Here is a 27,048-nt window from a genome sequence, read left to right as displayed (position 1 = left end):
CGGTTCGTGGGTTCGAGCCCCGCATCGGGCTCTGTGCAGATGGCTCGGAGCCTGGAGCCTGCTTCGGATTCTGTGTCTCCCTCTCTCTCTGCCCCTTCCCTGCTCATGCTCTCTCTCTCTCTCAAAAATAAATACACAATAAAAAAATTATAAAATAAAAATCTGAATTCCTGTCTCCTGCCCCTCGTACCATTGGTGCCATTCATTTCCCTTATATGTGCACGTACAGAATTGGGTACATTCTTGCTCCTGTTATTTTGAACAGATTTTTCTCTGCTAACATCAATTGAGAGTAAGAAAAGTTAAAAATTTTTATTATACCTTCGAGCCGCGCCTTCCCGCTCGCGTCGCAGCCTCCAATGCCACCGCTGCCTCCGCCATGCCCAACATCGTGCTCCTCAGTGGCAGCTCCCACCAGGACCGGTCCCAGCGCGTGGCCGGCCGCCTGGGCCTGCAGCTGGGCGAGGTGGTCACTGAGAAGTTCAGCAACCAGGAGACCAGCATCGAGATCGGTGAGAGTGTGTGAGGGGCGAAGATGTCTCTGTCACCCAGAGTGGTTGTGGGGAAGTCAACGACAACCTCCTGGAGCTTCTCATCATGAACGCCTGTAAGGTCGCGTCGCCTTCCAGGGTGACTGCCGTGATCCTGTGTTTTCCGCATGCCCGACAAGACAAGAAGGACAAGAGCCGCGCTCCGATTTCTGCGAAACTTGCGGCCAATATGCTGTCAGTGGCTGGGGCAGATCACATCATCGCCGTGGACCTGCACGCCTCTCACCTCCAGGGATTCTCTGACATCCCGGTGGATAATTTGTACGCAGAGCCCGTGGTCCTGCAGTGGATCCGGGAGAACACTGCCGAGTGGGACAACTGTATCACAGTTTCACCTGACGCCGGGGGAGCCAAGAGGGTCACCTCGATTGCGGACAGGCTGAGTGTGGAATTTGCCCTGATTCACAAAGAGAGGAAGAAAGCAAACAAAGTGGACCGGATGGTTCTGGTGGGCGACGTGAAGGACCGCGTGGTCATCCTCGTGGACGACATGGCTGACACGTGTGGCACCATCTGCCACGCCACGGACAAGCTACTCTCAGCTGGAGCCACCAAAGTTTATGCTGTCCTCACACACGGGATCTTCTCTGGGCCAGCTATTTCCAGAATAAATAATGTCGCCTTTAAGGCTGTTGTGGTCACAAACACCATTCCGCAGGAGGACAAAATGAGACACTGTCCCCAGATTCAGGTTACTGATATCTCGATGATCTTGGCAGAGGTGATCTGAAGAACACGCAACGCTGAATCTGTGTCTTACCTGTTCAGCCATGGTCGCTATAGATCCCAGACGTGGGTATTTTGAGGCCACAATTTTCAAGTACATATAATTCCACTGTGGAAGTTCATAGTTTACATATTTTGAGGTTCCCAAAGGTGACTTCAGATTGAAACCTTCTGTGTAAATAATGATAATGCCTATGGACATTTGGGTAAAACTCTGTATGCAGAATTAGCCTTTTGTTTCAGAGTGAATCTTAGAAAGTTTATAATACCCTGAATTTTGATTTTTTTTTTTTTAAGTAACCAGATGTCAAATGAACCATTGGGGTTATTGTGCTTAATGTGACCAAATTTTATGTGGCTTAAGATGGCCACGGACACGTTTACCGTCTGATAAACATTAGCCATATCAGAGGCAATGTAGTTTGGTGTCTTTTTTGTTATTGCCACTTCTGAAAAACATGTTACAACTGTCACTTACCTGCAGTGTCACGTTCTGAAATTCCAAAAATTTGAGTTCGGCAACAGATCTGATTGAGAGAGTGTCGAGATAGACCCAGTGAGTGGACTGGTGGTACTCACACTGTGCTCTGGCCATCCCGGGGGGACAGCTCTTTGAGCGGCTCCCGTCCCGCTGTCTTATTTTACGGCCTGGTTTTAGCTCTAGCTTTTACGTTGCCTTTTTTCCAAGAATTTCATGTTGTGGGTTTCCACCAAAGCACAGCCTCCCCTAAGCCCCCTCAAACGTACTAGTCTGATCGTTATTTTGTTTTTAACATAATAAAAAGGTGAATTTTTGTGACAGCCACCAAACGCATATTTGAACATTCCATCCTCCATTTTAATTTCCTATGCCTTTGCCTTCTGTAATCAAAAGTAGCAAGTCTCCCAGTCAACTGATTATTTTAACTAAAACTGTTAAATGAACAATGTCGGTAAGGCTGACGAGAAAAGCATAAATAAGTAAGCATTAATTGGTCTATTAAGATCATGTTAACGCGGTGGCAGGTGCCTCTTGGAGGATGTTGTGAGTTTTGTTAGATGCACCTTGGTGCACAACCACCTGAATTTTTCAGCCCCAAAAGAGGAGAATCTGCCTCAGAGACAAAGCCCTGGTTACAGTAACAGTCTCTCCCTCCGCTCAATCTCAAAACTCGAAGAGAGGAGACCCTCTGCTCTAGATTCTGCTGGTGGCAAAATCCAATCTTTAAGTCAGTAACAGACTTGAACCACAATCTTTAAGCTTTCAGACTTCACTACAGCAGAGGCCGAGATTTAAAAGGATCATTTTGGTCATTGCATTGTGCTGTACCTTAAAAAGGCTTCTGAGAAAACAGTGGTATTACAGCCTGTTAGCATCAGCCCTACGATATGGACTGGCTCTATCTAGGAAGAGTTGACTTGAGATCTGGAAAGAGCCTATTTCGATGTATGTGATTCTTAGTTTCAATAAATGAGTGCTAGCTCTTTCTGGGAATTTCTACGCACAGGCAACTGAAAATGCAGTCATGTGTGCACATGAGTAGACAGCCTAGGCATACTAGTGTAGACATGTCGACGTGACTGCAAAAAAGTTGATTTAAAGGTAATCATTTCACCTTAAGATGGACTCTAAGATCTAAAACTAGTTTTAAAATCTTCACATAAAAAAAATCTGCATAGTCATTATCATGAACTGTTTGTTTCTCTCATTTAGCCTCACTTTTTGTTTTCAAGTACTTGTGGTACATTAACTGATTAGGCTAGACTTGGCCATACACAGTGGCAATGTAGTCCTTAACTGTTCGATGGTTTCACTTCAAAAAGGATGATGAAGGTGACCTCAGGAGTGGCCCGATCCCAGAACTTGGGTATCCCTTGCTGCTTGCCTGGAAACATTGAAGTGATGATGAATTGAAGTGATGATGAATTGAAGTGATGATGAATTGAAGTGACGAATGAATGAGCCCAGTAGATTGGTTCTGTCCAACTCTGCTGAATGGGGCTGGACTCCCATATATCCAGCCAAAAGGGGAGCCAGAGAAATTCAGAAATACCAAAACTGCCTATCTTCCAACTTAAATTATATTATTCAACTTACGGACGCTCATATTAGAACTTGCCTTTGTTAGATGTCAACTACGTTCAAGAATATATCATTTGCAGTGCTTGAATTTGTTTAGAATATAGGATTTTAAGATTGTCCAACACTGTACTAAACCACATCAATAAAATCATGCTACTACTTTAAAATTTTTTTATTATACGTTCAAAAAAGCTTTTTTCCAAGAGAAAAAAGTAAAGTAAGTAAAATGGCTTAGCAGAGACTCTGAAGGGCTATTCTAGCCCAAAGTCCAACTCAACAGCTATTCCATCTTAATAAAATTGAACTTGGGGCACCTGGGTGGCTCAGTTGGTTAAGCATCTGACACTTGATCTCAGCTCAGGTCATGATCTCATGGTTCCTGAATTCGAGCCCTGCTTCAGGCTCTGTGCTGACAGTGTGGAGCCTGCTTAGAATTCTCTCTTTCCCTCTCTCTCTCTGTCCCTCCCTTTCTCTCACCCACTCTCTCTCTCTCAAAATAAGTATTAAAAAATTGTACTTAATCTTCTTACCCTGAATATTTTTCTGACCATTCCTGTGGTTTATCCAGTAACGTTTTCTATTTTATAAGTTATGCAAGAATCAATATTTTATAAGTTATGCAATTTCTTTCTTTTATAAGTTATGCAAGAATCAATATTTTATAAGCTATGCGATTTCTTTCTTCTTTGCCACTGATTTACAGCCACTGTGTTTTCCCTAACAACAGCTCAATCTTGGAATTGCCATTTCCTTTTGTGATTTGTATGTGTGTTTGTGTGTGCATGTGTGTTCGCACCCAGGCCAGTTACGTTCCTCCCTCCACTGTGCATCCTGTGGATGTTTGAATTTTTTTTAAGTATTTATTTTTGAGAGAAAGAGAAAGAGAGACAGAGATAGGGAGCGAGAGAGAGAAAGAGAGAGAGAGAGAGAGAGAGAGAGAGAACATGAGCAGGGAAGGGGCAGAGAGAGAGGGAGACACAGAATCCCAAGCAAGCTTTAGGCTCTGAACTGCCAGCACAGACCCCGACACAAAGTTCAAACTCATGAGCTGTGAGATCATGACCTGAGCTGAAGTCGGACACTTAACCGACTGAACCTCCCAGATGCCCTGGATGTTTTGTTTCTACCACAAAACTAATTGTGAACATCTCACTTGTCATCAGATAGATGGATGTCTACATACTGTCAAATTGGAATATCATCTATTTATTTCTTTTTACTTTTATTCACACAAATGGCAAGCATCATCTGCAGCTGTTTCCTTGACAATTCCTTTTCTGTACATAGAAACACTATTTTTAGATTTCACATTGGGTGCAAAAAAATTGATACTCATAGTGCTTCATAAATAGAGCTAGAAGTAGTTTCAGAGATTGGACCCACCCAAGAAGGGCCCCTATTAGTTCCCCCATGAAGCTATAATGACCAGAGGAAACACAATAAACATGTTTGTGATGGCAACATTTCCCCAAAATTCATGTGGGAAAAAAGTTTCATGTAAAACTTATTAAATAGCACTCTTTTATTGACACTCATATATTAAGTGAAGCCTCTTGTATAATTCAAGCTATTTTAAATAAGGAAAACTAGAAAAGATAAAGTAGGGATATGAATTTACACACTGCCCCTGAACACTGATGGGAGGGTAGGTGGAGAAAACGAACGTGCAGCATGGATACTCAGTCAATGGAAAGAGGTGACAAGGCCCAGGTAATGAAACTTGTATGACAATCAAACAGATCTTGAAGAGAGGACTAGATTTTTCCCTAGTCATGTTTCTAAAAGAGTAGTTGACTATGGAAGGTCTTCTGGGAGCCGCCGTTGAGAAGGAAGTTCCTCTCCTCGAACTGCAGCCCCCTGTCTATCATGGTTGTGCGCTGCTCCAACGGGAGGGTGATGTCCACGGGGTTTTCCAGAAGTTCTACTTCATTCCCAAGCCAGACCCAGTCATGGGAATGGGGGATGTTGCCTTGTTCGTTCACAGCGAAACTTTTGTGTCTGTATTTCCAAGCAAATGCCACACAGTTGATTAAGACCAAAATGGCCAAGCAGAAGACACAGAGCAGAGCGTACATGCTGATCTCCAAGTCAGTTAACCCCCTTGCGGTCACTGTAAGGTCACTGGGATTATTGGGTTCCGGTAACTTCCCTTGAGTGGGGAGGCTTGTGAAGGCGTCTGGACCGCCACTCTTGAGCAACTTCTTATCCTTTCCTTCCAGGGGGTACTGTGGGGTTGTGCTTCTGTTGCTACGTTCCTCTTGGCCAACAGAGGTGCCATGTTGGAACCACTCCTGAACCGCTCTCTCCTGGTTTCCTTCACGCTGTATGGAATTACCGAAGTGGTCTTTGTATTCCCGACTGATGCCCTCGATATCGTTGGTGCCTCCTAGGTGCTCATCAACATTTGGTTCAAATTTGACCTTGACGTTTCCTTTACCCACGGCAAGAACACTCTTCCTCTTGATCTTCTGACAGGGTTCGCTAATCATCATCTCTAATTTAATCAAGGGACCTTGCCCTTCACCCTGTGCAACCACAACCGGCCATTGGGACTGAAGGTTTGCGTGGACAGACACCACCATTTCATCCAATGATGACACAGTAACTGAAAAATCCTTGGGATCATCAATGTCTAAGGGTGTCACCGAACCATCACTGAATAAAATCCAACAACTAAGACAAATGAAATTAAGGCATTATGTTATAATTCATCTCCTTCAAATGTGTAAACATGTACACAGATTTATAAATCACACATGTGGTTTCCTATGACAGATGTTTTCAATACGAAGCAGAGAAGAATAAATATGTTTTAAAATCTGAATCACTTGCTGTCATACATCAAACTGGCGTAAATAATGGGCTGTAACCGTACGGGTGTGAGGAGCAAATGTGTAGACCGTGGTGAATGCAGTGCTGTGTATATTAACGTATTGAATGTTGTGTAACAGAATTTGATTCTGAAGTCTCCAAAGAGTTTGAAAGACCACGTGATGCATCGGAATCAATTTCAGGTGCAGCTAATCAGGCTCAAGATAATGTCACTTCAAGCATTCTTTATTAGGAAGGCATGCTCATTTGAAGTATCTGTGAAACGATGTCGTGTGGGGACGGGCATGCTTGAAAGACACAGTGACCTTGATATAATTCAACTGGATTTGCTACAAGTTTAAAGACAGAGCAGAGGTTTAAAGTTGCCCGTAATTATTATAAACCAACAGATGTCTGGTGTCCATTAGCCATACTTGTTTAAGTAGCAGAAATAGAATTTGCAAGTATTGATGAGTACTTATTTTGGAAAAGTGAGTACATGTGATCCTTCGGTTATGGTCTATCAGTAGTGCTCCCTGCCCCCTCATCACAGATAACCAGCTGCGAAGTGGTATTTGGACACATGGTCAGTGTGTAAAATTGTGGACGATTTACCCAAAGTCCTGAACACTTTTCCCAGAGATGAGACAGACTGCATAGAAAGCAGGAAGGCGTTTCAAGGACCTGTCCTAGACACAAGTGCTCTACTGATGCCCTCTGCAGATGCGCGGGGGAGGGAAGTGGTCTCAAACGACCGGGGACAAAAGGACTCTGGGATCCCACCTGCTGCGGGGCTCGGAGAACGTCCTGGGCAGCCACCATCGAGACGATGGCTCTTTTGTCCGCTCTGTGAGGCTTCAGGGCAAGAGACAAGCCAGCCACCAGCTGCACGCCCAGGTCGGCGATGGTGACGCGGTCATCCAGGACGATCACCGTCTTCTCGGCCAGGATGGAGTCAGAGAGCGGGGAGAGGACCTTCAAAGGAAGCGACCAAGCTCCAGTGTGTGCTCCGCACATTATCAATGCGGGGAAAAAAGGAAAGAAACCGGTAAAATGCCTGCAAAAGAAAGTGGGGCTTTGTAAGCAGGTGGCTGCCTTATTTTCAGGCATTTCTTTGTCGCCATCCTTTAAACCCTGAAGTGTGTTCTCAGTGCTAAATGAGTTTCTGGAAACTAGGAACGAGCTCAGCCCAGGAAAGCCAAACCCTGCCCTTCCCTTTATTCGGCTGTGATGACAGATGCGGGTGAAGTCACCTGCCACATTAGCAGGAAACGTTCCTCCCAGGGACGATAGAGCTGTGGTATCAGAACAACCCCTTTTGGGGGTGACTGCTATCTTTTTTGACCCCTGCGAAACACTGTTCTCTAAACGCAAGGATTATCAGAAACTTTGCTCTTTGAAATCCTGTCGTCAGGCAGGATGAGTCCCTCTCTTGCCTGGAGGACCTAAGTCACTTTGACGCAGAGAAGCAAGTCTGATTTCCAACTCCAGTGCAGGATTTCAGAAAATGGGTTTCTGAACCTATCATTCCCCGCGTATGTGAGTTCTGCGTTTCGCTAGCAAGCAGGACCCTGGGTCCGCTGCACGGTCCAGAGTGATGCCGGCGGCCCTGTGTGCCTGGAGCTACCCACTTTCTGCTTGATTAGAGCCTTGCCTGCCCTCAGCCCTTGCCAGCTTCCTTTCAGAATCTATCTCTTTTGAATGATAATGTTTCCCACGTTTCCTGTGTGTGTTGTCTCCCCAAGAGCAGTAGGTCAGTAAACCTGACTTTTTCAGACAACAGATTTGCACCTGGTGATCTTAGGACAGACAGATGGTCTTGGGCTAGGACAATTCACTGAAATGCCTATGGCATAGAAGAACATTTTTTAATGTTCAGTTGCAACCCCCTCAGTGAAAAGGAATTATAAATAGATCAACCTAATACATTTTACTTCCTTTGATTTATACAAGGTTAGTCAGTTATTTTCTCCAAAGACCTTGATTTCATTTAGTGATGATGCCCCCCAAATTAAAGAATATTATCTCCCTGCTGGCGTTGGCCCATTACAGCACAGAAAATGCGACATTTTCCTCAAAATGAATAGTTACATTTTGACAATCTTTTCCCTAAAAATATTTAGAGAAATGGCGTCTTGCCTTCTTCCCCCATTTCATTCTTTCTCTTTCTCTTTGGGTAGTTAGATGTTTATCAGACAACAATTGCAGAGCCTTGTGGCATCACTGAGCTTGCTGAGAAAATTCTGTGGAAAAAGGAATCGTCATGGCCTTAAAAAGTCATTTCACCTCATAAAGCATCAATTTGCAACCAGAGTGTTTCAGACCTAGACTAGTGTAGTATCAATAAACCAGCGTTTGCAAAATCACGTTTGGGCAAACCCTAAATTGGGGTGTGATACGGAATATTTAAACACTTTGTAAAGATAATGATCCACTGCATAATCTCTTCACAGCCATCCTATTAAAATAACTAAGAAACATCTTCAATAATAGTCTAAGAAAAGAGAAAGCATAGCGTGATGGAACTCGTGGCTACCTCTACATGCATGTGACGAACAAAAAGTGTCCCGACTTTGCCAAGCGTCCTGTGGTTGACAGCCGCTAATACCAGGGAAAGAAGGTTGCTTCCATGAAGTGTGTCTTAACTTAGCATCCACTGGGGAAAGGGAGAGATATTTGATCTCAAGAGTTTCTCTAGAACACTACGGGGGGTTCTTCAAAAACTAAAAATAGAACCATCCTATCAGCCAGCAATTGCACTACTGGTATTTACCCAAAGAATACAAAAATACAGATTTGAGGGAGCACATGTACCCTGATGGTGATAGCAGCACTATCAACAATAGCCGAACTATAGAGAGAGTTCAAATGTCCACTGACGGATGAATGGATAAAGGAGATGCGGTACATATACAAGGGAGTGTTACTCAGCCATCAAAAAGAATGACATCTTGCTATTTGCAATGACGTGGTTGGAGCTGGAATGTTTTATGCCAAGCGAGATAAGTCAGTCAGAGGAAGACAAATACCATAAGATTTCACTCGTGTGGAATTTAAGAAACGAAACAGATGAACATATGGGAAGGAGGGGAGAGAAGAGAGGGAAATAAACCACAAGAGACTCTTAAAGACAGAGAACACATTGAAGGTTGATGGAGGGAAGTGGGTGGGGGTTGGGCTAGATGAGTGATTGGTATTAAGGAGGGCACTTGTTGAGACGAACACAATGTCTTATGTAAGTGATGAGTCACTGAATTCTACTCCTGAAACCAGTATTGCCCTGCACGCTAACTAACTAGAATTTAAATACAAATCAGAAGGAGCATGACCCACATTAGGGATGTTTGAAATATCCTCAATTTTCCAGAAAGTGTGGGACTGTGGTCATGAAATGTCAATGTCAGGACGTGGCTCTCTCCTGGCCAAACGTGTGTGTCCACAGATTCACCTACAACATCTTCAGCCATCCGGCATCTGGCACAGAACTTTGCCAGAATTGTGGCTTCATGCTCAGAACGCAGGAAACAAAGACATCATCTCGTGCTTCCAGCTTGTTTTCGCTCAAGTGCAGGATCCACCCAGCCGGAGAAACAGTTCCAGAACTTTGCTGCACTGTGGAATCGCCTGGGGGTGATCCTACTGCCCAGTTTCAGCCCACAGCAATGTAATCAGAGTGTCTTGAGGTTAGAGCCAGGCATCCATATATTTCAAAGAGCCCCTGGCGATTCCAATGGGCAGCAGTTTGGGAAGCAGTAGTTTGAGCTCCAAATGTAACAGAACTAGCCCCTGTTCCACGCTAACTTAGACAAGCCATGTGCGTGCTCTGATCCTCATTTTCCTCACCTGGGAAATTGGGGGTGCCCACCTCTGCTGTGGTTGTAGCAGGAGGGGGAACAAACCATGCCATGTTGTTTGACCTGAGGCCAGCTTACAATGGAATACGGCTTGGCAATGAGAAAGAATGAAATCCTGCCATTTGCAGCAACGTGGACGGAACTGGAGGGTGTTATGCTAAGTGAAGTAAGTCAGGCAGAGAAAGACGGATACCATATGTTTGCACTCTTAGGTGAATCCTGAGAAAGTTACGACCATGGGGGAGGGGAAGGGAAAAAAAAGTTAGGGAGAGAATCAAACCATAAGAGACTCTTAAAAACTGAGAATAAACTGAGGGTTGATGGGGGGTGGGAGGGAAGAGAGGGTGGGTGATGGGCATTGAGGAGGGCACCTGTTGGGATGAGCACTGGGTTGCGGGGAAACCGGTTTGACAATAAATTGTATTTTAAAAAATAGAATTGGGGCGCCTGGGTGGCTCAGTCGGTTGAGCGTCCGACTTCAGCTCAGGTCACGATCTCACGGTTCGTGAGTTCGAGCCCCGCGTCAGGCTCTGGGCTGATGGCTCGGAGCCTGGAGCCTGCTTCCGATTCTGTGTCTCCCCCTCTCTCTGCCCCTCCCCCATTCATGCTCTGTCTCTCTCTGTCTCAAAAATAAATAAACATTAAAAAAAAATAGAATTTAAGAGATGGTGTTATTAACGTCTCAAGGACAGGTGTGAGTGGGGACCTCACAGAGGTCAGCTTGGGCTCCAGGAGAGGCGGGAGATAGGACGGCTGGGAACCTGTGCGGTTGAAAGGGGCTCGTTATGAATAACAAACACCCATTCTGCCTTTATGACTCTCAGCCTAGGACAGAAGATCAACGATTATAACAAAAGATGCTCAAAATCGCTCTCATCACTTAGAAAATCCCAAGGGTCTTGGGGCTGTGAGCCAGGAACCAAACACAAAGACCAAAACACAGATCTGTTGTAATTCACAATATCACAGGCAGCGTCCAGCATGGCATCGGCTCCTGGGGCAACATTAGAGGCCACCATCACTGCTATGCCTTCGCACATTTACTTGGTTTCCAGCCACGGACCTACTTCCGGTCGCGCATGGTCTCCCAGAGGGACATCGGCCGCCACCTAGCGTGCACGGCCCTGCATCCTTCCGTCACTTCTATCATTTCAGTCTGCACGGCTGCCAAGCAGGGAGAGAAGCGAAGCGGCCATTAGCAGCCCACACTGTCTTGTCAAATAATAGCATCCACTTAAGTGGCTGTTAGACTTCATGGGACATAAACGCTTTCCTCTCTAATCCACTTCCTGTTTACCCATAGAATAGGCACTTCGTCTCCTCATTTCAGCTTCTCTTCTGCCTCGAAAATCAGATACTCAGCCCCAGGCAGTTATCGGCTCCCTCATTATGCCCCCATGCTGGGGGATTCATTGCCTCAGAAACGCCTGATTCCATGAGCTGATAGCTATTTCTGAAGTCAAAACAAAACAACAAATATCACTTATTTACAATGATATTTGGGAAAGTTTTCTTCTTTCTCCCTCCAGGGTGTTTATACTGGCCGTCTCTTGATAGACTCGGCTACACCTGCTACGGAAGAGCTATGATAAAAGCAAATTTATGTCGCTGCTTTTTGTTTGGTTTGGTTTTGTTAGCAACCAAGTCCGCTGCTTGAACGTGGGCCCCCGTGTCTCTTGAAAGTAAATACTCCCCACCAGGGCCATTCTCCCAGGCCATGTAGATCACCACTCTCCCATGGGGGAGGTGTGCCTGTAAACCCCACCCCCCAACAATCTGCAGGGCAGACAGGGACCCCACCTGCTGATATCAACGGGGCAGATGGAAAGCATTCACCGCAAGTTTCAAGTTTGTCCCTGGCCACCTAAGTCCAGTCCAGGATCTGAGAAAGGATTCACAAGTTGACTTTTAAATGTTCCATTAGTGACCATCGAAAAGGCCAAAGCAAACCCAGCCTAAAACAGGAAACTTCTCTCATCCTGAAAAGCAGGGAGTGTCGGGTCATGATTTTTCTCCAGAAGTTCTGCCCCACCCACCACCCTGGCAGTTTCACTGAGAGAAATTGGTCTCCAGGAAGGTGGTATTTCTGCAGATGTTCTGTCTACAGGCAGCCGTGTTCTTCCTGAGGTCAAGGGCAGCCCCCTCCGGCTAGAGCCTCCTAAACCATCATGAGACCCGCCCCCACAGCCTCAGGTGCAGGGCCCTGGGATGCGCACGCACCCTGCAAGTGGAGGGCGGCCACGTCTCCCCTTAGAGGAGCGTCCCTGGCTTCTCTCCACTGCCTCCCAGACGTGGGTCTCTACCTGACCCTCCCCGGCCCCAGCAACGACAGATATTTACATGTGTGTTCATACGTGTAGCATGTCTGCCCTTTGCCGCACACTTTTCTAACCCCACTCATTGCTTTTCTGGTACTTGTCCGGAATCTTTTGGTTTCTAATATCATTTGCCATTACAAGGAGCCCGACTTCTTAGAGGTATGAATAATTCTAGACGGGGGCAGACAGTGCAGTCGCCCCCCTGATCCAAAGTTTCACTCACCTGTGGACAACTGTGGTCGGAAGCGGATGGTCCTCCTTCTGACTTACCCTCATACGGTCAAGAGTAGCCTAACTCCAGGTCGCAGTGCCTGTGCCATTCAGCTCATCACCTGGGCAAAGCACCTCGGGTGGTCACAGGACGGGGGTTGGGCAAAGCACCTGGGGTGGTCACAGGAGGGGTTGTGCTGGTTAGACACTCTGTGTGCATGTTTAATATACATATATAGTCACTATATATACAAATACACAACGTAATATGTAGTGATATATATTATGTATAGTAATATAGTATATGGCTATACATATATACTATATATACTGTAAGACTATACAGATATGCTCTGTAGAGTATAATACTAATAATATATTAGTATGTACGTATACGTACGTATATGTATACACATATAATGTGTATATTATACTACAATACAGTATAGTGTGTTATTAGCATTATGCGATACAGAGCATATATGTCTAGTAATTATATACAATTTGTATGTATATCATAGTACGATGCATTATATATCCCATTATTAGTATTATACTCTACAGAGTATGTATGTAATTACATATAATTTGTGTCTAATGGCTCACAGTGCATTTCATGCATATTTTATATTTACATAACATATAAATATGTCGCATTTGTTTGCATTATATATTCATTATGTATCTTAATGTTACATAGTATAGGTACAATTTCTATGCATGCTTTATGGGTTAGTGTGTATTTCACATACATGTTACATTTACAGAACATAAGCGTTTTACATGCATTACACATATTTATGTTGTAGAAAACGGAGCTCTTGGATTGCAGAACTATAATCCGGAGTGCTGTTGCCTTTCCCAGTTGCATAAGAGGGAGCCGAGGACGGGGCAGCACCGGTAGCCGGCCCAGGGTCGTCGAGCCGGAAGCGGCAGGTCCGGGACTCACACGGCGCCCGCCATCACGCTTCCCACCATGTCGCTGTCTTCAAAAAGGGAAAGGAGGGTTTAGTCTGTGTGCTCATCCCTGCCCCTCGCTGAGTTTGCCACCGAATCGATCTGTCTCAACAGCAGGAAGCCTGGCCGTGCATTGTAACTCCCCTCACCACCCTGCCCTCAACCTGACAACACATCAAGGAAGAAAAGCTACAGAATCGGATGGTATGTTTCTCACACGTACACGGAAAATGCATACATCTCTATGCAGACATGCAAAATACATCAATAAAAGCTCTTTTTAATGTTTATTTATTTTGAGAGAAAAAGCAAGAGAGTGCGAGAGAGACAGAGAGAGAGAATGCATGAGCTGGGAAGGGGCAGAGAGAGAAGGGGAGGGACAGAATCTCAAGCAGGCTCCACGCTGTCAGCACACAGCTCGAGGTGGGGCTCGAACCCACGAACCGGGAGATTGTGACTTGAGCTGAAGCCAAGCGTCGGAAGCTCAACTGACAAAGCCACCCCGGGTGCTCCTTAAAAAAACTTTTAACGGTCATTTTTGATCCAAACCTAAAGGCTGTTTAATATGTCTTCCGTAGTTTGCAAAAACGGTTAGTCTCTGCCCCTTAAGGAGCACTTGCCTACATTTTTGGGTTTGCCTTATAAGCCAGGAACCCCTGAAATCAGAGAAGGGCTAATAGTCAGGAGCCTATGTGGAGCGCTGTCCGTGCGCTGGGCATCGTTCTTAGAACTTAGTATGTCCCGTATGCATTCAATCCTCACAATAACTGTGTAACATGAAGTATCCTGGTTTTTCTATCAGAACGCACCAACTGAAGCTAAGAGGGGCCAGTTGGCCAAGGGGACAGAGCCAGCAAGAGACAGAGTCAGGATTTGAGCTGAGTTTTGATAAGGAATAATTTTTGGAAGATACTTACCTAGAAAGAGCGAGACCTTATCGGACATGTTTTGGGGAAGGGGTGCCCAGGCGGCTCAGTCAGTGAAGCATCTGACTCTTGATTTTGGCTCAGGTCACGTTCTCATGCTTCATGAGATTGAGCCTCGCGTCAGGCTCACGACACCTGGATGTAAGACAGGTGTTCCTAACCGATTTGGGTTAATAGCCCAGCACAAATACACAGGACAGGAGCCACGGCCCTTCTCCGTCAAGCAGTGGGGTCCAGTTGGGACACAGGAGAAGGAGCGTGCAGCGAGAACTTCGTGACTGATCCATGGTCTTCCATCTGAACTCCCAAGGAGGGGAGGGGGGCAGGATTGCCGGCTTCGTGCAGGGACCTGAACCAGGGGGCTCTGGGCCCATTGTCCCTTCTCCTGCCTGCCTGTGTCCTCAGGTCTGACAGTCACTCTCCTAAGCACTACACACACAGAGTATGTAGCGATTAGTAAACTAATCAGGGTTCTCTGGGACCAATCAAATTTAAAAATGAGAAAAATTGACTTATTATGAGAACATGTATGAAATGGATTACGTCTGCTGGGCTGTATAAAATGGTGACATTTCGGGGCACCTGGGTGGCTCAGTCGGTTAAGCGTCTGACTTCGGCTCAGTTTGTGATCTCGCGGTCCGTGAGTTCGAGCCCCGCGTCGGGCTCTGTGCTGACAGCTCGGAGCCTGGAGCCTGTTTCAGATTCTGTGTCTCCCTCTGTCTGACCCTCCCCCATTCGTGCTCTGTCTCTCTCTGTCTCAAAAATAAATAAACGTTAAAAAAAATTTTTTTAAATGGTGACATTTCTACCTTTGCAAATCTCTCAGCAAATTGCCTGTGATGCACGTCACATTCTGGTTTAATACGGACTCAATAATGAAATCGTTTTCTTTCTCCTCTGCTTTTTTTTGGAGAGGTTTTCTGAGTTGGCAGAAGATATTGTTTTTAATTGTATTTCCCTAAAGCTCCCGGGGGGCCTGGGGGATGGATACGTTTACTGGCTGTTTTCATCTCAGGACCACGAGAGGGGTTCACTGTTCACCTTAATTAGAGACACGCACGACATCTGCACAGAAGGACTCCCTAATAACTCTCTCAGCCAAGCTCCATTAGATGGCACAGGACAGTCCTGGGCTCTATCCGATGGGCCATCACTATGGCAAAGCTAAGACATGTTAGTTTTTTTTCCTCTAGGGAAAAAGCTCTGTCCCCAAACACTGTCTTGTTTTCTAATGTTTATTTATTTATTTTGACAAAGAGAGAGAGCGAAAGAAAACAAGAGAACGTGGGTGCACAAGCAGGGGAGGGGCAGAGAGAGAGGGAGAGGGAGAATCTCAAGCAGCCTCCGCGCTGTCAGCACAGAGCCCGACTCAGGGCTCAATCCCACGAACTGTGAGATCATGACCCGAGCCCAAATCAAGAGTCAGATGCTTAGCCGACTGAGCCCCCCAGGTGCCCCTGCCCCAAAACACGTTCAGTAAGGTTTTGTTATTTCTAGATAAGTATCTTCCCAAAATTATTCCTTATTAAAACTTCAGAGCGTCCCAGGCCAGACTATGGCTCAGTACAAAGTTTAGCGTACCCTTATTTGTAGGATGCTTTCATTTTAGCGTCTCATCCCTTGGCATCGGGGGATTTTAAAAGCACCACCAATGCTTGTCAGCTTAGCAAAAGATCCAAGCACTTCACGTCCATCGAACGGTGCCCCAGAAGGGATTAGGGGGTGCTTATCTGGTGAGAGCCCAGCATATGGCTGTGCCCGGCTTCTTGTGCCCGCTCTGACTGCGCGCACTGGGCCTGCTGGGGAGACGCACTGCTAATTAGGCTCCGTTGGCACAGATGTTGAAGCTAAGGCTTAGATGTTCAGGCTTGCACGTAAATTAGTCACACACACACACACACACACACACACACACACACACATTCATAAGGTATTTTGGCAGGATAAACAGGTTTTCAAGGGGAAAAAATAAGAGAAAGTTCCACAGAATTTTTCCAACTTGTACGACAGCTACTTAGGTAACGTCTATTAGGAAAAGCGCTTGGAAAATCAGAGAATCACGCGTGGTGAACTTAAGGTACCAATAGCGGAAGAGTTTATTTCTGTGATTCCCAGGAAAAGGACAGAAGTAAACGCAAGCAGTGGCCTCTCGACCACCTGTTCCACAAAGAGACATTGGAAGAGGGACTTTGAAAGTCCCAAGCGGACAGGGCCCGGCAGACGCAAGGCGTGGTCCCCACCGCCAAGAGAAGGCTGGACCTCCACACTCACACTCTTCACGGAGTCGTTCTCAAGGGAACTGGAAATTCAGAATCTAGCCCAGTCCCGGCCCTTCGTGGGGAAATTCTGGGTGCACAAGCAATGTTCTCGGCATCACCTTGCGGGACCATTGATGGCGCTTGTGTTCTCTCCGCCACGAATAGAGGTTAATGAAACCCTTGCCTACGAGAGACTCTCTGAACTGCCCGAGAAAGTCGTGTCCGCAAGCACTGAGCTCATCCATGGCAACAAATCTTGATTGGGTAGTGTGGTACATCCACTGTACCTCCAGTCCCGCCTCCCCCACACCGCCAGGGTGAGATGACACCCGATCCTTGCGTGATCCAACGTCTAGATTTACACGAATGAAGCAAAGCAAACTCATCATCCTATTACCCTGTACATCCACAGCAGCCTTCAATTGGCAAGAAGGTAATTTACCCATCAATTCTCATAAATAAAGGAGTGGCATGAAATAGTGTTCAGACTAGGTGAGCAGACACAACACAACACACACAGCACAACGCAGCCCTGAGTGGCCCGTCGGGTGGGTGTGATGGGCCTGGGGTATTGGGACAAGGCAAACCGGAAGGAGACTTTCACTCGAGGGAGGCGGCCACCACAGCTGGGATGAGTTGCTTTCACGCAGGAGTGCTAGCACTGCTCTTTGAGGGCGCCTGATTGCTTTTCGAAAGAGACAGGAAATCCAGGTAGAGAGCGAAATCTATCAAGTTTCAACACCGGCCACTGACGGGACAACTGTAAAGAAGGATCCTGGCCGAACAAAGCAAGTCTTGGGACTCTATTTGCCTCAAGATTGGCATTTTACAGCCTTGGGCGTAATGCTTTCCTTGACAGTATGCCTCCGACGCCCAGGGAAGCAGGTGGGTTTATTGTTATTTTTTCAGTGTATGAAATCATCTGGAACAAAGGTGTCCCTCACGGACATTATGCTGCAGTCCTTATTTGATACTGCTCCCGGCTCCCACAGACTGTACCATAAATAGGAAAGGTTTCATCGCATTTGTGAGTGTAGAAGGATCCTCACAGGCGCTGGGGGCTTGTCCTGAGAAGGAGTCTGGACTCTGGGGAGAGACGTGCAAGGACTGATTAGTGATATCTTCCTGGGACAGGAGCTAGGGAGCTGTGATACGCGTGTCTTACCTCTCCCATTTTTGCTACAAATTCAAATCCAAATTCGTTAGAAGGTTCCGAAGGCTCTTCAAATCCTAATAACAACAAAGCTTCCAAGGTGCTTCTCGGCAGCAACGATGTCTTTTTTTAATTCTTTTTGATATTTTATTTATTTTTGAGTGTGAGAGGGTGAGCAGGAGAGAGACACAGAGAGAGGGGAACAGAAGATGTGAAGCGGGCTCTGTACTGACAGTGGCGAGCCCAACGCGGGGCTCAAACTCACAAACTGTGAGATCGTGACCCAAGCTGATGTCAGACGCTCAACCAGCTGAGCCACCCGGGCTCCCATGGCTGCCTCGTCTCTTTTGTGTTAGTGCCAAAAATCACACAAGCAGCATTTCAAATAAATAATTTAGTATCCATACTTCTCCATAAATCCATCTCCCTCTTTGGAAGTAATAATCCTGATGTTGCCCACATAGTTATCTGCACCAACTCTCTCCCTTGCGGACAGAAGGGGGATCTGTGGCTTGAGAACCTCCGTAGTTCTCCTCCCATTGAACCTGCTTACACGGCCCATGAGAATTCAGCCGTGCTTTTTACAAATTAAGATAAAATTCACCTATCACTAAATTCACCTTGTAAAGTGGACGAGTGGATGGGTTTTGGTAGATTCACGGTTTGCAATAATCGCCATCTACTTTTAGACTATTTTTGTCACCCACGAAAGAAACCGCGTACTCCTTAGACATTGCTTCATTCCTCACTCCCCTCCCCCCGCCAGCTCCTGGCGACCACGAGTCTACTTTCTGTTTCTATGAATTTTTCTACTCTAGACATTTCGTACGAATGGAATCCTGCTCTATGTGCCCTTTGGTGCCTGGATTCTCTCACTCAGCATCATGTTCTCAAGCTCATTCACGTTGTAACATAGATCAGGGCTTCATTCCTTTCTACAGCTGAGTAATGGCCTCTTATCTGGATAGACCACATGTGTTTCACCCCCCAGGGGAAAACGGGCACTTGGGCTATTTCTCCTTTTTTTTGATATTATGAAGAAAGTTGCCATGAGCATCCACGTACCAGTTTCTGCCTATGAGGACTTACATTTTCATGTCTCTTCAATATACGCCTACAAGTGGGATTGCTGGGTCACGTGAGAACTCCACGTTGAATGTTTTCAAGGTCTGCTAAACTGTTTCCCAAAGCAGTGGCCCTATTTACATTCCCACCAGCAATGTCTGAGTATCCCAATTTCGACATCTTCGGCGGCCATGATTTTGAGAGCACACCCTCCACCCAAAGTAAGAGCTGTCACATTCCAGACTTCTCTACCCATCCACAGGAAAATACTTAAGAAGATCTTCTTTCTTTGGATTGCCTGTCAAAAGGAAGAATTCTCCACTGAGGAGTGAATTGCAAGGTCTAAACTGTGACCCAGAAGCACCAGTTGAAGTATCTATCAGTTTCTGCTTGTAGATTTAGACATTATTTCCTTTCAAACACCCACATACCCACTAAGAATGTTCTTTTTCATGAAACAACTGGAGAAGGCAGTCTTTAAATGGTGCATTGAACATATTATTGGGTATATGCACGATTGAGTAGTGACTGGATACATGAATAATAGGTGGGTGAATGAACAAGCTCAGTGAATATTTACTGAACACTCTGGAGGGACCAGATGCTGTGCTAGACATGGGGCCGATGCGAACAACAGAGACACATGAGAACTCACAAAGATCACGTTCTGTTGCGGGCGACAGACAGGATCAAGCAAATACAGGAGAAGGTCAGCTAGAGGCAGACGCTATAAAGGAAGCCAAAGGGGGTCAAGGAGTGTAGGGGTTGGGCAGGCCCTTGCAGTCATGGTCATGGTCATGGTCATGGGATGGAGGGAAGGGAGGTTTTGAGGATATTATAGCTCTTTCTGCTCTGAATCTAACTCTTCGACACAGTTGTCACCACTGTTTCCCTCTGGTCTCCTCTCAAGCCCTCCAGTCGATTGTTCCCCTCCTTGCAAGAGAACTTCCGAAATACTCTTCCCTCTCTCCTACCCACCTCCTACACGATTGCCTGAATTTCATTATCTCCAAGGCTCATTTTCAAAAACTCTATCACCCAATGGCCATTGTCCTGGGGCTCCCCTCTGACCAGGGGCTAAACTCCAAACTCCTTTGCTCAACTTCACACTTGTCCTCCTGCACACACCCCAGTGCCTCTCCCGCTATCTGTGCTTCAAAAAAACTGGTATCTCCCTATTTACCCAAGCACATTGGGCATTAGAAAACAACAACAATTAACAGATGCTTTTTCAGGGCTGAGAATGCCTTATTTCTCATTGTCTTCCTAATCAGATTCCATCTGCTCCCTCCTAACCTCTGTATCTACTTCCAGGCCATTTTCAGTCATTTCCCAAATCACTGAAGAGTGTACTGTCACCACCTGTTGAGATACCTAGTTCTCTGTCTCAGTTTTAGCTGAACATCTAGTAAAAGCAGACCAGAAACCTGTCAGAGGCAGGACACAAATATGCAATTCATCTTCATATCCTCCACACACAGGACAAGGAATGGCACAGAGTATATGAGTGATGATGGATGGATGGGTGGATGGTTGGATGGATGGATAGATGGATGGATGGATGGATGGATGGATGGATAGATGGATGGATGGATGGATGGACGGGTGGATGGATGGATGGGTGGCTGGATGGATGGATGGATGGATGGATGGGTGGATGGATGGACGGGTGGATGGATGGATGGGTGGCTGGATGGATGGATGGATGGGTGGGTGGATGGATGAATGGATGGACGGGTGGATGGATGGATGGGTGGGTGGATGGCTGGATGGATGGATGGTTAGATGGAAGGAAAAATGGATGGATATATGAACAGGTGGATGGCTGGATGGATGCGTGTATGGATGGATGGAAAAATGGATGGATAGATGGATGGATGGATGGATGGATGGATGGATAGATGGACAGGTCGGTGAATGGATAGTTGGATGGACAGACAGGTGGATGAATGAATGAATGAATGAATGAGTGAATGAACCGATCAGAAAAACTTCCTCCTTTCTCCCTGGCAGGAGGCCTGCCCAACAAGAGAACATGTGAGCCAACAGAATCCCTCAGCTCCCTCCCAACACAGACAGCTTAGAAGTCACTTACAGTCAGATGTGTTACCAAAGCTGGACCAGAGCCCTTTGCGGGAGCTTTTGGACTGAACTTCGTTGGAAAAGATTCTTTTCCTTCCTGATCATAGAGTTGCACAGATATGAGCTTGAAGCTACTTGTGGCCACAGTCCCAATTGCATGGACAAGCTTGTCGGGAGAAGGAAAACTGGTGTCGAGAAATAAGAGATGCATAGGCAATGTCTGGCAATGGTTTCATCTCTGGCTGTCGATCATCCCTAAAGTCCCAAACTTCTAAACATGGGCTTACGGGGTCCAATATACTCCCCTCCATCCCATCTTTTTTCTGGAGGTAGAATTCGGTGGTTCTCACCCAGGGACAGTTTTACCTCTAGCGTAAAGCTATTCTGGGGGGCATTTTTGGTTGTCACAATTCAGGCAGGTGGTTGCCACTGGCATCTAGTGAGTAAACGCTAGAGATGCGTGTAAATCCCCTACAATGCACAGCACAGACCCTCCTGAGAAAGAAGTATCAGACTTCAACTGTCAGGATTGGGAAACCTTCGATTAGCTCAAACCCAGCACTTATGACGACGGTCCCGACAGCACACTCACACCGGGGACTTGCAAAGCCTGTGCCTGAAGCTGACCACTGCCCTCCAGCCTGCCAGGGGGACCCGCCTGCCCCCATCTGCAAGTCAACCCCCAAAACCCCCCGTCCTACAAAGGGGGCGTTCCCATGTTAAAATAGTTGATTTTCATCTCACACTGTCTTGCCTGGATCGCATATGAAAAGCATTTTCTTTTCCCTCTTAATCCTGCTCCCTTTCCATCAATGAAACAAGGCAATTCTCGAAGTTAAATCAAGTAACAACAGAACTGATTAGCCCTGGTGTTTTCAAACAGCTCTATCAGCATTCCGTGGGTTACACAGGCTGCAGATGTCGCCTATTGATTGGACCTGAAAGAACCCCTTCTTCCCGGAGAGCAGGTGCCTACTTCTCTGCGATGTGTGGTCTCTGTGCTGACAGGTCTCGGCCCCTGCAGTTGCATTGATCGGTCCGGCCACTGATTTTGTAATGAACATGTGGATAATGCAGAATATGAGAGTGCGCATTGATTCAGTCTTGAGGGATGCCTTCTTTGCGCAGAAAGACCCTCTCTAAACGTTTCCCATTGGACCGTATTCTTGTTTTGTTCCGTTTTTGTCTCGCTTTGCTGTACCCCTTATCATGCTACCCTAGGTGAATACCATAAGCCTGGTTCCGTGCAGAAGTATTGGCTTTTCCAAGTGCTTCCCCAGAGGGTCCGAGACTCTGATTGATCTTCCTGTGCTCAGCGGAATCCTTTGGCATCCGCTGCGATGCCCGTGCGCTGTCACAATCCACGGGGCCCCTCACAAATACACCACCCCATGAAAAAAATCCCGGAGATTCACCAAGTGTTCCTGAGTTTGTATCCTCCTGGGTGGTAGCTCTGAGCCGACCAAACACAGACTCTGGAGCGGGACGAATCGGGACTCAAACCTCGTTTTACTTGTTTGGTACTCAACTGATGTGGGCACATAAACTTCCCAGAGCCTTAGTTACGGTGAAATGGAGACTCTATCACTTGTATCTGAAAGGCCTATAGGATGCATCACTTTAAATAACTGATGAAAAAGGCTGGAGGACAGAACCAGGCACCGGAGAATCATTCCCCAAATTAATCGATATATTTTTGTAATTCTTTCATGTTTATTTATTATTTAGAGAGACAGACAGATAGTGAGTGAAGGGGCAGAGAGAGAGGGAGACACAGAATCCGAAGCAGGCTCCAGGCTCCGAGCTGTCAGCACAGAGCCCGACGCGGGGCTCGAACCCACGAACCGTGAGATCATGACCTGAGCCGAAGTCGGACGCTTAACCGACTGAGCCACCCAGCCGCCCCTATCAATAAATTTTTAAAAAGCAAATAAGGGGCATCTGGGTGGCTCAGTCGATTGAGCGTCCAGCTTCAGCTCAGGTCATGATCTTGCGATTTGTGAGTTCGAGCCCCCCATCAGGCTAACAGCTTGGAGCCTGGAGCCTCCTTCGGATTCTGTGTCTCCGTCTCTCTCTGTCACCCACCCACCCCCCATACTCACTCTCTGTCTCTCAAAAATGAATAAATGTTAAAATTTTTTGACAAAAAGCGAATAAAATAATTCTCCAATCTCTACCTTCCTGGTTGCCGTAAAGAAAGGCCAGTCTGGAGGAACTTGGGAAAACCGGAAAATCGTCTCATACTGGCCATGAAACAAACAAGAAGAGGGGCGCCTGGGTGGCGCAGTCGGTTGAGCGTCCGACTTCGGCCAGGTCACGATCTCGCGGTCCGTGAGTTCGAGCCCCGCATCAGGCTCTGGGCTGACGGCTCAGAGCCTGGAGCCTGCTTCCGATTCTGTGTCTCCCTCTCTCTCTGCCCCTCCCCCGTTCATGCTCTGTCTCTCTCTCTGTCCCAAAAATAAATAAACGTTAAAAAAAAAAATTAAAAAAAAAGAAACAAACAAGAAGACACTGTACTGAGTAGGAGATCGGTATTTGGAGGCGGTCACGCAGCTGGGCTTGGAAACTTGGCACGACTTGGCCGAGGTAAGGTGCGGTGTAATAACACCAGGACCCAGAGCAATGCCAGGTGGCCCGGGCGCTGCACTCTGCAGTATACACGTCTATGCAGCATATCTACCCACATATAATCACAATTCTAAAGACTGTCTGAAATGCATCATCAGCAATATGAAATGGGAAGGAGTGAGCATTTTATTTCAATGGTGAGGTCAAAATACGAGCACAGGGCCAGGGAAGAAACAGAGAGGCAGGGGAGGGGCGGCGGACAGACAGTGGATGGCAGGCTTTGGGTGTCTACACAGCCTGACCTAAGAGGGAAACGGCAGGTCCAAGGGCAGTAGGGAGTGAGTGCACAGTCCCCTGGGCTCCAGGTAAGCAAGCAGAGCAGAGCAGACGAGGCATCGGGTCCCTCCCGGAACTCCCCAGGAGTGGGAATGTGCCCCCTGGCTCTCAGGCCACCTGCCGGGGTGCTGCAGTCATCTGACGGGTCTGTGCATCCCTCAGCCACACTGAGCAGAGGGCCAGGCCACTGCTTTGCTCAGGGTCAGCCGGGGTGGGGGCTTCTCAGGCAAGGGGACGTCAGCTCCCGGCACACAGCTCTCAATGCACCTGGCTCTGTCTTTTGCAGAGGTAGCCATCCCACCATGAAACCTTTTAATGGCAAGATCAGCTTTGCAAAGTGGGCCACGGGAACAACAGAGCAGGCGCCTCCGGGAGCCGCTGGCGTCGTCCGTCACGGCTGAGGCCGGGCTGACAGGTGTTACCCAAGTGCCTGCCCGAGCCTCACCTTGCGGGCTTCCCAGTGTCACTTTGTATTAGAACGATGGTCACAAAGGGAGGGCTTGGCAACCTCAGTGCTATGACTAATAGCATCTTATAAGGTTTAGTAAAAGGCCTCCACTAAGGGCTGAACACAGCCAAGCTGCGGTCTCTACCGTCGTCAACGTGCCTGGAAAATGCCCTCACACTTAGGGTTTTCAACTTGCAGAGACACGGACGCCTGGGGGGCTCAGTCGGTTGAGCGTCCAACTTCGGCTCAGGTCACGATCTCGCGGTTCATGAGTTTGAGCCCCGCGTCGGGCTCTGCGCCGACGGCTCGGAGCCTGGAACCTGCTTCGGATTCTGTGTCTTCCGCTCTCTGCCCCTCCCTCACTGGCCTTCTGTCTCTCTCTCTCAAAAATAAATAAACATGAGAAAAATTGTTCTAACTTGCAGAGACACAACCCACAAGCCCACTGAATTATTCCCAGGAGCGGCAGTGATAGTAATAATAATAAGCGTGTATTTGTTTCACGAAGGGCATTTTACAAATTGTCAGTGATGGGAAATGCCTTACTGCTGTTGCCTGTTTGGCCTGGAGAAGTACCTGAAAACATGGATGTTTGCTGATTGACTAATGAATAACGGTATTGTATCATATGCGCATACGGGGCTGGGGAGGCGGCCTGAACTCATCTTTTCTGTTAAGAGGAAGAAACTGAGGTTCTTGGAGTTGAACCGACTCGCTGAGCCTCACAGTCAGTAGTCAGGAGATGAACCTTGCTTTTCTGCAGCAGAGGGAAAATACAGTGGTGGTTATGAGCACGGACGGCAGAACAGCACAGGCCTGGCTACACATCCAGGCCCCTACTTATGACTTGTGAAGTCTTGGGCGTTACTTACCTTTGCTGTCTCAGTTTCCCCCTCTGTAAAGTGGGGATAGTGACATACCCTCCCTCAGAACTAGAGAGCCTTACGTGAACTAGACACAGGAGTCCCTTAGAGTGGCGAGTCTGTAATCAGCATCACATCGAGCTCAGGCGCTGTCATAGCTTGAATGCTCTCTCTCCTGTGCTTTGTGGCATTTTTAAGAGGCCAGGCAAGTCGGAGTGGAACTCTGTTATTACTGCTGATGGCCTGGTAGTCGTTCCTGCTGCTCTGAGTGGCAGAGCTCTGATTTTCCCTGGAGAGACCTCACTTCCTCATGCTCCGTCTGTTCCAACTGCATAGAGCCAGATCCAGGAGTGGCCAGTGACCCAGACGTGACAGTCATCACGTTCCTGTCCCCTGGGCAAAGCAGCCAGGCCGGAAACGAGATGGGGCGTGAACTGCTCCCGTCAAGTCAATCCCAGGGCTTTTGCTGAAACTCAGGAAAATGAAATTCCCTTCCTGCTGGGCATGAGCAGAAAAGCGGGGGGGGAGAGAGAGAGAGAGAGAGAGAGAGAATCCCATGAAGGCTTCACGCTGTGAGCATGGAGTCAGACATTGGGCTCGATCTCATGACCCTGGGGTTATGGCCTGAACGACAATCAGGAGTCTGACGCTCCACCAACTGAGCCACCCACCCACGTGCCACAGAAATGAAGGTGTTCATTTCTCTCACTGAGCTCAAAATGAATGCATCTCCAAAAGGAACAAGGCAGTAAGAGCCAGGGTTAGGCAGCGTCTGAGACCTGCAGCCCACGAAGGGCCCCAAAGCTCTGAGAGCCCCGTGTTCCTGAGGACACAGGTGGCTGCAGTAGCTGGAGACGGGCCAGGGAGGCTTCGCCCCGGGAGGAGGGAGAAGTTCCGGTGACATTCTGGGCCAGCAGAGAAGCTGGGGAACTTGCCACATTAAAGGATTTAAGAATGTTCGTTCTTAATGGAGGTTGCCAAAACCGTACTGGGGGAAAAAAAAAAACCTGTCTAATTAATATTGAAATCATAATCTACACAGCGGGAGCCGAAGGTTAAGAACAAGGTGTTATCTCCAGTCCAGAAACCAGGAAATAGATGCCATATCTCCAACCAGAAAGGGATGGCTGATGGCGACATTACTGAGAGAAGGGAAAACAAAGCCAGGCAAGAACTCTGAACCGCCTGACGGTTTATATTTAAATTCTCGGCTCCTGGGGTTAGCCAATGGGATGGAGATGATGCCCAATAACTTGCAGGAAGTGTTGGCCACCATGGCCAAGGAAGAGGCGTCCGTCTTACGTCTCAAATCCCAGCTAAGAACCGCGTACTTACTTTCTGCGTTTCCACAGCCAAGGCTAAGCCCAGGGCTGACGTCCTAAGGTTGCCATTACGGAATGAAATTCTCCATATGTGTGCACCTGCTGGTGTGCATCAACATGCTCATTGCACGACCTAGTGTGAGCTCCTAGGTGTGATAATAATTTTACTTTTGTTAGTGGTAGTAGTAATATTGATGAGGGAGCATAAGGCAAGCTGAGGACAAAGCAACACCCGCCCCAGGTGGGACATGTGTGTGACATTCCTCGGGCACTCCTGGCTGCCCAAGAACACAGGAAAGAGGAAAACGAATGGTTAGCTGATAGAGGTCACGGTCCTGTAGGACATGAGTCTCCATTCGTTCATAAACGTCTTAGTAAATTACAAGAAAAAGGCAATCTTATCAATAGACTCATCTCCAGAAACCTATGGACTCAGTTTCCGGGAGCCCCAACATCACCCTCCCCTCCACGGTGATGTGGGAACAAAGACAAGAAGGAAACGGCAGGTAAAAATTAAATTTCTTTATCACCTGCAGCC

General features: G+C 47.1%; 2 protein-coding genes across 2 annotated transcripts in view; one reads left to right on the top strand and one right to left on the bottom strand.

Annotated features, from left to right (window-relative positions):
• The first annotated feature begins 379 nt into the window (after positions 1-379).
• LOC124522031 (ribose-phosphate pyrophosphokinase 2-like) lies at positions 380-1,281 on the top strand. Its single transcript, XM_047093211.1, is given in 2 exon segments — positions 380-520; positions 523-1,281. Coding segments are annotated over 2 exon segments (900 nt in total).
• A 3,836-nt stretch (positions 1,282-5,117) lies between these two features.
• The window catches only part of LOC124522018 (transmembrane protein 132B-like), a 47,680-nt gene continuing 25,749 nt past the window's right edge, over positions 5,118-27,048 (bottom strand). Inside the window, exons 2-4 of the mRNA XM_047093191.1 lie at positions 6,934-7,125; positions 6,436-6,500; positions 5,118-6,012 (exon numbers count right to left, since the gene is read on the bottom strand). Coding sequence (XP_046949147.1) covers positions 5,118-6,012; positions 6,436-6,500; positions 6,934-7,125 — 1,152 coding nt within the window. The remainder of the gene's footprint in view (positions 6,013-6,435; positions 6,501-6,933; positions 7,126-27,048) is intronic.

The sequence above is a fragment of the Lynx rufus genome, unplaced genomic scaffold (genome assembly GCF_022079265.1).
Source record: "Lynx rufus isolate CCGP_SWC_20201006 ecotype Redwood Valley unplaced genomic scaffold, mLynRuf1.p SCAF_33, whole genome shotgun sequence".
NCBI classification, from domain to species: Eukaryota; Metazoa; Chordata; class Mammalia; order Carnivora; family Felidae; genus Lynx; species Lynx rufus.
This window is presented reverse-complemented; position numbering and strand designations above follow the sequence as displayed.